Source organism: Limulus polyphemus, unplaced genomic scaffold (genome assembly GCF_000517525.1).
Source record: "Limulus polyphemus unplaced genomic scaffold, Limulus_polyphemus-2.1.2 Scaffold1089, whole genome shotgun sequence".
Taxonomy (NCBI): domain Eukaryota; kingdom Metazoa; phylum Arthropoda; class Merostomata; order Xiphosura; family Limulidae; genus Limulus; species Limulus polyphemus.
Window position 1 is genome coordinate 24,697 of NW_013666699.1, and position 10,365 is coordinate 35,061.

The following is a 10,365-nucleotide window of genomic DNA, read 5'->3' on the forward strand; positions in this document are numbered from 1 at the left end:
ATCACAATACCTCAAAACTCTGACTTCACTTTTTTGAAAAATTAAATGTTCTTTCCTTTTACTCCCTATCAGCAATCAAATATCTTTTCTTGAATTATGAATAACACAAATGGATTGAAATATTTAATTAAATTTTCTCAAAATAAACCTTCATTTCAGTGCAATATTGAAATTAGCTTGAATTCTTCATAACCTCTAAATAGTGGGTGACCCAATGGGTCACGGTGGTCTAGTTCACCATAAAAGTCTGTGATGTATAGTCATTGCTGTAAGTATTGTGACTTGATCTTGAGTTTAGATACCAAGACGTAGTAGAATTGTAAGGACGAAGTGTGCATAAGATTTCAAAATATCAGGAAATATGTGAATTTGAGGTAATAGAGATTATATTGGCTTTTGGAAGAGAAAAAAAATTAAGTTTACAGGAGTTTACCCAAGTAACATCTAAGGTAACCAACAGAACAACATGATTATAAAAATACTTTTTTCCAACTTATACTTTCAAGTTTTATTTGCATAACTCCTAGAACCTCCTAAGTGAATATCAATAGTTTTTTAATTTAAGGTAAATGTTTATATATTTCACTTTTTCTACAATATTATTAACTGTAGCTATTATCATCAAATTATAGTCTATAGTATAGTACAATGAAATGTTAAAAATTTAAATATATGGAAAATGTGCATACCTTTTAATATTTTGTCAAATAATCTTAAAACATCTTAATTGAATGTCTTTACATTTTCACGCATAATTTATTTTAATGTTTTATTATCCTTTCCTGTCCCTTAGCATTATTATTTATTGCAACACACGTCAGTGGGCATCCCTGGGCAGTATTATGGTATAGCGGGCAGAGAAACTTTAGCTCTCGACAGAACGTGATGTTCATGTATTACACTAACCCTTGTTAACCACATCATTCCAAGCATTTAATGTTATTGTCTGTAGTGAACCACATCATTCCAAGCATTTAATGTTATTGTCTATGGAGTGAACCACATCATTTCAAGCGATTAATGTTATTATCTGTAGAGTGAACCACATCATTCCAAGCATTTAATGTTATTGTTCTGTAGTGAACCACATCATTCCAAGCATTGTTATTGTCTATAGAGTGAACCACATCATTCCAAGCATTTAATGTTATTGTTCTGTAGTGAACCACATCATTCCAAGCATTGTTATTGTCTATAGAGTGAACCACATCATTCCAAGCATTTAATGTTATTGTCTATAGAGTGAATCACATCATTCCAAGTGTTTAATGTTATTGTCTGTAGAGTGAACCACATCATTCCAAGCATTTAATGTTATTGTCTGTAGTGTGAACCACATCATTCCAAGCATTATGTTATTGTTTATAGAGTGAACCGTATCATTCCAATCATTTAATGTTATTGTCTATAGAGTGAACCACATCATTCCAAGTGTTTAATATTATTGTCTAGTGAACCACATCATTCCAAGCATTTAATGTTATTGTCTATAGTGAACCACATCATTCCAAGCATTTAATGTTATTGTCTGTAGAGTGAACCACATCATTCTAAGCATTTAATGTTATTGTCTATAGTGAACCACATCATTCCAAGCATTTAATGTTATTGTCTATAGAGTGAACCACATCATTCCAAGCATTTAATGTTATTGTCTGTAGAGTGAACCACATCATTCCAAGCATTTAATGTTATTGTCTATAGAGTGAACCACATCATTCCCAGCATTTAATGTTATTGTCTGTCGAGTGAACCACATCCTTCCAAGCATTTAATGTTATTGTCTGTAGAGTGAACCACATCATTCTAAGCATTTAATGTTATTGTGTATAGAGTGATGAGAAATTCTTCACTCAGTGTAGGCTGCTGAATGTAACTCTAGTGACAAATGTACATAATTCTGTGAAGAATGAAAGTATGGATTTTATGGTGTGATGTATGGGGCCATGGATATGTTTTTTTCATCAGCAAATTGATGGGGTAATTTCTGCAATAAAGTGCTTACTTTCCATACATTGTTGGAAAGTATTAACACTGAAAGATCTTGAGGCTAATCTGGAAGGATTAATTCAAGCAGTTAGATCACATTCCTCCACATGCACTGCTAACTGATTGAACATTTCAATCAGAGATAGAAACAAATTGGACTAGTCTTGTCATACATTAGTAGAGAGCATGGAAAAGCATCGGTTGTTTCGACCAAGGGTGAAGCAACACTGTACAATACAGTGATGACAAGTCTCCTCTCTGACTAGATGCCTGTATAATTTTAGCTGGTCAGTGTACTTTTGCTCTCCCATTTTTTCATATTTAATCTATTTGAAACCAGTCAAGTAGTTTAATTGTTTAATTTGGGCTGTTCTTAAATGGGCCTTGCTACTTACTGAATGATCCTGTTATTTTTAAGTTAAAACCCTACAAACATTTATGTACTACATCTGGCTGGAAACTGTCTTATACAGGCAGTTAAGTACTACATCTGCCTGGAGAACTGTCTTTATACAGGGGAAAAAATGTAAAGTTCATAAACATAAAAGGCAATTCCATAGAGAAACTAACATATATGTGAGAGTTTGTTTCTAGTTTTAGCTTTTTTATTAATTTGTTACTGGTTTGTTTGCAATGTGCTTTTAATACATTGTATTATGTGTTTTTTACTCTTTTTTATTATTTTTTGTTAGTTCGTTTGAGTTGATAATATTTCTGAAGAAGGTTAAAAAGCTGTCAGTAATGTTTGCATGTGGTGAAATCCATTGAAATGAAAGAGTTACATTTTACAGAACTAGAACACACTACAAATGACTTGAAGCAGTTAAAGTGTCAGGCAGAATCAGTGAACAATGAGTACATGAAGCTAATAGACCAGTATGCTGAACTGAAGGTAAGAAAATGAAAAAAAGAAATTAATGCTTTTGTATGTTACTTTTCAAAACAAGTAATTAATGATTAGCATTTGTTGTATCCAAATAAGATTTTACATTTTTGTATTTACTGTTATTTATTACGTTTATATCGAGATTTGTTAAAATCAGTTCAGAATTTCTCTTTTAGTGCAAAGTAAACTGTTCTCATTGCTTTTAGTTGATTAATAGTAACAATTGTTGAGAGCATTAATGATTATTCCCATATGAGACATGAATAGTTGGAATAATCAAAAGCAGCCATAATTAGAAACACTAGCTTCAATTAGTTAATTAGTTCATAAAAAGTGTGAAATTACTAACAAATAGTGAAATAGTGAATACTAAACAGTATTACTAGGTAGTTAAGTGAAATAGATGTTTTAGAAGTTTTGTTATCATTAATTTTTAATCAAGGTGAGATACGTATATAGATCTGAACTAAACATTAACCAGCATGTGAAATGTACATAAAAAAAACTTTAGTCACAATTAACATCATTTCTTATGTTTACGGGTGTCACTAGAAAATATACATACTATTTTTCATAGGCACTTTTTTTAACTGTTATGTAAATACAAATGACGAATATAGAGGGTGAGTGCACATTATACTAAAATGATTTTGAATTTGCAAATCGGCAAGCCACATGACAACCATAGCTGGTATAAAATTGCAGTGGAATAACATGTATCAGAACTACATTTTGACATTATTTGGTGTTTTGATAGGTCGTAATGCTACCAAAAATATATTACTTTGAGAAAGTTATATAACAGTCATTTCCATTGCAAAATATTTACACAATCAGATCATAAGGATGTGTTGAAATTGGGGATTTAGAATTTCCAACAAGGAGATATTCATTGTAAGTTAATGTCATTGGACAACAAAAGAATATGGATCAACTTGGGGCATCAGGACTATTCAGAAAGAGACCTATAACAATTAATACTCCAGTCATGGTAAGTAAAGTGCGGCATCTTGTAACAGGTGAGAATCTTCAAGTAAAAAGGGTAAGTGTAAAAACCTATTCACCAACCGCAGGCAACAGTACAAAACACACCTATTCACCAGTCCCAGGCAACAGTACAAAACACACCTATTCACCAGTCCCAGGCAACAGTACAAACACACCAATTCACCAGTTCCAGGCAACAGTACAAAACAAACCTATTCACCAGTTCCAGGCAACAGTACAAAACAAACCTATTCACCAGTCCCAGGCAACAGTACAAAACAAACCTATTCACCAGTCCCAGGCAACAGTACAAAAAATAATCAAAAAGGATCTCTGCCTGGAAAAGTGACACAAGTTACCTCCACAGCATACCTGTTCAAATTCAACCATTACATAACTCAAGCAGCTAGAGAATGAAAAAGGTATTCATGCTATTCCATACAAAGACTTATTTGTCAAGTTGTTGAATGCAGAACTTATGAATTTCTGTGTGCTTGAACTGTTGAAACAGGTACTGGGAAATTGTCATTCTTGTAGACTAGATGGTTAATAGGAAACATGCAGGGAGTACCAGTGTATTTTTGAAAAGACAGCATTATGATGGAGTCTTTTACAATGGATACTATGCTGCAAGGCTATTATCAAGATGTGCAGTTATCAGATAGAAGATAAATGTATATGGTTATGTGGACTATAATGACGTGTTGAGGCTTCAAAATCATTTTAATATAAAGTACTCAACCTCTGTATGTACCATAATTTGTAAACTTACTTTTTATCTTGACCTCTAGCTTTTATTTTACCACATAAAAAAATAGTTTTAACATAGTCATGAAGTTATTCAGAATTTCTAAATGTTTTAAGTTCATATTGAAAAAATGGTTATTTAGTGTAATCAAATTGACGTTTGGTTTAACAATGAAAAGTTCATCAGGAACTAAAATGAAAAACTATTACAATTTATTTATAACAGAAAATGTTTAAATAAATAAGACAAAGTGCATGGTCATACTACTGTTTTATTTAAAATTAGGATGGTCACAATAACCATTGTTCAACTCTTTCAGCATGGACTCGGTCCCTGGGACCGACCTTGTAACCATTCAGTGATTGTTATAGTTTTCATGTTATAACTTTTAAATTAGTAAGTGTATGTTAATGGAATTTGGCTGAATATCAGTAAACATTACAATGCTTTCATATGCAAAATATAAATTTTTTTATTAAGCCTTAAGGTTTGTTAAGCAATGTTTTTCTCATGCCTTTTTTTCGCATGTTACCTATCAACAGGCAAAGCAATTTTCATTTAATGATTAAAAATACTTTTATGCATCAGAAAATTTTAAAATTTCACATGTGAAATCTTTATAATGTCCAGATGGTTATCAAAAGTTTCTTAAGAAAAAAACTATATATTTTATCTGTTATTTTCACTAACGAATCTTGACCAATCTTGTAACCACCGTAAAAAAATTGGGAAATAAATATAAATTATGCCTTTATCGTTCTAGAATGAAAACAAATTATAACATGGAAACATAAATGTTTAGACTAAATAGCTTAAATCTCATAATATTATACATTTATATATATATTTATTATTTTTATTATTGACCTATCAGCTGTGTCTGGTTAACAATACAGAAGTTACAATGATGCAACACGCGTGCTCTTATGTTAGCATATGATATAAAACTGACCTTTAGTCATTACAAAATGACCTGTCTTGGCTGTGTTTTAGTAGACTAGTATTTTGTAAAATACAGTCACATTTCAATTGTTATATATTATATATGGATATAGATTATTCTGTTTAGAAATTAGTTCTTAAAGTTATATTTCTTAAAACATAGAACAATAAATAAAGAAGTAAAGCAAACAACTATCTCTTCTAGTTACGACCTTTGTACTTGGTTGCTGCTTGATGTAGGTTGCTAAGCCTTTTAAAATTTTGCACGTGGAGGATATGAAACGAAATACTTTTTATATATACAGTTGAATAACCAAAAAATCATAAATTACTATACCAATACCATAGAATTCCACTATAATTTATCAAGCTTAGTAACTAAGCTGTATTTGGGTCTAAAAAAATATGAAATTTCGAGCAGACTAATACACAACCTACCTCTTTGAAATCTTGGTTCGAAAGAATGAGATGGTGCCCTAACACATGAAAATTGGTGAGAAAGCCACTAGGGGTAAATTCTGAGCTTTTGATTGGTTATTCACATGTCATATATTGAAGTAGGTGTATATAAGGGACCATTTACAAAAATGGGAAGAGGTGATTGAGGCCACTGTATTTGATTCAGTACATGAGTGATATATCAGCAAACAGAAAATATATAAGGTTCTTATTTTATATTCTAGCTTGTCAATATTGGTAATTTTAGTTCCTAATTCCTAAAGACTTAATATTTTGACATCACAAACATCTAATTTGGAACAGTGCTGCATTCAACATACCACGTGACACACAAAAATTGATATTTAACTGTTTTTTTTAATATTAACTTTTAAATTAAGGAATTGAGTAATGTATAATACTAAAATTTGAATTATAATCTACAGTTTTATACCAAACTTATTGACATAAATTCATGAAATAGTAGTTCAATAAAATTTTGAATGCGAGTCAACAAAGTATGATTAAACACAGGCTGTAAAAGAGTTCCAATTCTTTGGAATATTCAAGTCACATGCAATAAATTAAGTTATTGTCATACATAACCAGGGACAAAGGATTTAGAATTTTGTTTTTGCTCTTTGACTAAATTCAGTGACCACTGAAGACAACTCATATTTTAAATTTCTCCAGACAGGTCATGGGTCAAAGGCCATGTCATCGCGTTCAGCCTAAGTGCTTCATGTACCATGGTGTGTCTCAGCTGCCCTAAAATATTTAATCATAAATTGACATTAATTTCATGATCATTTTAATTTGCACTAAAATGTGTCTACATAGGCAATGAATGATTCCAATGGTTTTTTTTTCTAATGTAATCAAACTGACCAAACCCTTTTAAATGTCAAACATAAAAAAAACAGCCATCATTATGATACTGTTGTGTAGTCGTGCACTAATAAAATACCAGAACTGATTATTACGAGAAAAGATGGAGAAGTTAAATAAAACCTAACCAGACCCAGCGTGTACAGCTACACTAGCACCCAAGTCTGTTCAGTATCTACTGTGGTATGTGTATCTATCAAGATAATATAAATGCTTGTTATGAGTATAACCCAACATCAGGTCAGAAACTTGTTTGTTTTTTATTGGTTTCAGACCTGATGTTTGGTTATGTTTAGTTGGTTTCTGACTTGATGTTGGGTTATGCTCACTTGTTTATTTTTTATTGGTTTCTAACTTGATGTTGGGTTATACTCACTTTGTTTTTTTTTATTGGTTTCTGACCTGATGTTGGGTTATGTTTAGTTGGTTTCTTACCTGATGTTGGGTTATACTCATTTGTTTTTGTTTTTATTGGTTCTTAGACTGACATTCATACTATTTGTTAGGTCACATCTGATTTAATGTATGATACCATCTGCTTGATGTTTTTACAGGTTCTTAGACTGACAGGCAAGGAAAATCAGAGGGGAGGGCCATTTGGCCTGGGCCTCAAGCTCAAAGGGGGGCCTCCAATTTAGACAATTGTTTTTCGAGCTAATGATGGTCCTAATTTTTGTGTATTTTGTCATTTGTTATTTTTATTATGACCAGGGGCCTCAAAAGCTTAAAGTGTCTGAACCTGTGAGAGGGCCTGCTGACAGGTTATTTGTTGTGGTAGTTTTTTTGCTAGGTTGATATGTGACCTTATTCCATTGTAACACAGTCTTTACTGCCTGATGAAGGGTGTCTGCTCAAAAGAAATGTTGCACAAAATAGAGTAAAAAGGTTTTCACTTAGACATGTTAATTTATTCTTTATCATTTATCCAATGTTTTTTACTTGCATCTTGTGGAACATGTATATATATGTGTGTGTGCATGCTTTTGTCTGAACACACTTATGGTAAGGATGTGGCCATTGGTTATCAGTTATTTTCATGGTTATCAGCTTCAATTAATTAAACTTTAGATGATCCTATAGGCTAGTAACCAGGGCAATGATGTGTACTAATAATTTACACACTGCTATAGGTTGGCTAAGCCTACTTAATATTGTTAAATATTCAGTTATTTTCATGGTTATTAGCTTCAATTAATTAAACTTTAATGATCCTATAGGCTAGTAACCAGGGCAATGATGTGTACTAATACTTTACACACTGCTGTAGGTTGGCTAGCCTACTTAATATTGTCAAATGTTCAGTTATTTTCATGGTTATTAGCTTCAGTTAATTAAACTTTAGATGATCCTATAGGCTAGTAACCAAAGCAATGATGTGTACTAATACTTTACACACTGCTATAGGTTGGCTAGCCTACTTAATATTGTCAAATGTTCAGTTATTTTCATGGTTATTAGCTTCAGTTAATTAAACTTTAGATGATCCTATAGGCTAGTAACCAATGTGAAAAGGTTACACTAATATAACCAAGATTGATGAGGGAATGAGAAGTATGTGATAAGGTTACACTAATATAACTATGACCCATGAGAGAAGTAAAGCAAAAAGTATGTTAAAAGGTATTAAATAGGTTATTTTCGTCCAAGTGTGGTATTTCTGACACCAAAACAACTAAGGTACCAATACATTTGACAATATTAAGTAGGCTTATATAGCAGTGTGTAAAGTATTAGTACACATCATTGCCCAATTCTTACTTTACTTCCCCCTTATTGGTCATGGTTATATTAGTGTAACCTTTTCACATACTTCTCACTTTACTTCCCTCATGGGTCATAGTTATATTAGTATAGAGAAGCATGCATATATAATTGTTTCAAACATTTAAAAAATTGTTGTTGTCAAATATTAAAAAAATGTAAGAAAAGATATTTTAATAACTTAATCAACTAAACTGTAGTTCACTTTGGTAATACATTGTGTGCTTTATTCTTGTAGGCTGAGAAGGAGAATGAAACGGGCCAGTCAGGTGATAAGAAAGAAAACTAAAGAAATGAATAGTAGAATGCTGCCACTGAAAGTTGGTGATGAACAGTATAAAATATGCTAATGATTTTCATAATTTTTATTCTTAGGTGTCTTTTTTGGATGTTTTATTAATTACCAGTTTGTGAAAATTCACTACTCTGTTTGCTTTTTGACTACTTGACCTATAATTTTAATATATAAAAAACTATGAATATTCTTTAATAAAATGTAGCATGATATAAAGGGAACAGGTTCACCATATTAAGATATCATGAAAGATAAAAAGTTAGACAAATAACAAAAGAAAAAATCTGATAATCTGAGAAGTTTTATATGGTAGATCTTTCTTCTTAAGGGTTGAATTGGTTCTTAGTTTATTGTAAATGAGGATGGTCTACTTTCCAGGAATGCTTCGGTTATTAGATTTCTTGTTTTACGAATTAATGAATATTGATTAATAGAAAACTGTCCTCAATATATTTTGTGTATGTAAGTATTGATCAGTGTGCTTTATTAATAATATTAACTATCAAGTCATTGTAATTGTTACAGGGTAATAAAAATATTAATGGTTTTTTTTAAAGTGGAAGTTTGAAGTGAAAGTATATCTTATTCAGCTTTGCATTTTGTAGTTTGTATTAAATGCACCAAGTACAGCAGCCTAGGTAGTGATTGGATGTCTCTCTCTCTACTGAAGAGACACCTATCGTGCTAAATTTCAACCTCTTTATTAAAACATATTTAAAAGTGTACCATACCTGTTGGACAGTAGTACAGTCAATATTTATATTTTTCCCGTGTATTTAGATATACAGTTAGAGTTATTGACTTACTTTTGTTCTTAATAAGCATAAAATTGCAGATTTTATATTTGTTGGTTACTAAAATATTCTGAGAACTTTCAATCCGTGTTCATGTATTAACTAAAGTTGCTATGTAATAAAATTGGTTCATTGGATTTATCCATGACTAGTTTACTATGAGCATAATTTTTTATCATAGGCAGCTACAAAGAATGAAGACTAAAAACTACTGATGAGTTTTTTAATCATCCTAAAATTTGGATGGTAGATTTGTTAAAAAAAAAAAGTGTTCTGACAGTTTCCTTAGGGTGATGGCCACCCATTTAAAACATATCTAAATTTCTGTTTTCATTCATCTTGTTTTTATATTATGGTCATGCTATATGTTTTAATATTTTAACAACAATGCTAACTTTCTGATAACAAATGAGCATATTGGTTTCTAATGCTTCACCAGCTTTCAGCATTTAGACGGTACCTTTTAAAACTGTTAAAATGTTTAGAAAACATATATATGTGTATGTGTGTGTGTGTTAAATATTATGTAAAGTGAAAGACCTACAACATGAGAAGCAAATTGGACAGTATTGTTACGTATCTGCTCGTTTGTTAATTTCTGGTTAATTTCCGAGGAACTTCAGTGACACAAGTCCTT

The 10,365-nt window shown here is 31.3% G+C and overlaps 1 protein-coding gene and 1 long non-coding RNA gene across 2 annotated transcripts in view; one reads left to right on the forward strand and one right to left on the reverse strand.

Moving 5' to 3' along the window:
- Positions 1–9,869, forward strand: part of LOC106462077 (B-cell receptor-associated protein 31-like) — a 30,842-nt gene extending 20,973 nt beyond the window's left edge. The window contains exons 7-8 of the mRNA XM_013921961.2: positions 2,781–2,881; positions 8,878–9,869. Coding sequence (XP_013777415.1) covers positions 2,781–2,881; positions 8,878–8,928 — 152 coding nt within the window. The 3' untranslated portion in view covers positions 8,929–9,869. The remainder of the gene's footprint in view (positions 1–2,780; positions 2,882–8,877) is intronic.
- On the reverse strand, positions 7,174–8,375 carry LOC111086427. Its single transcript, XR_002611141.1, has 2 exons — positions 7,314–8,375; positions 7,174–7,280 (listed from the first exon to the last, which is right to left on the reverse strand). It is a non-coding gene; the product is annotated as an uncharacterized LOC111086427 (long non-coding RNA).
- Positions 9,870–10,365: the final 496 nt, after the last annotated feature.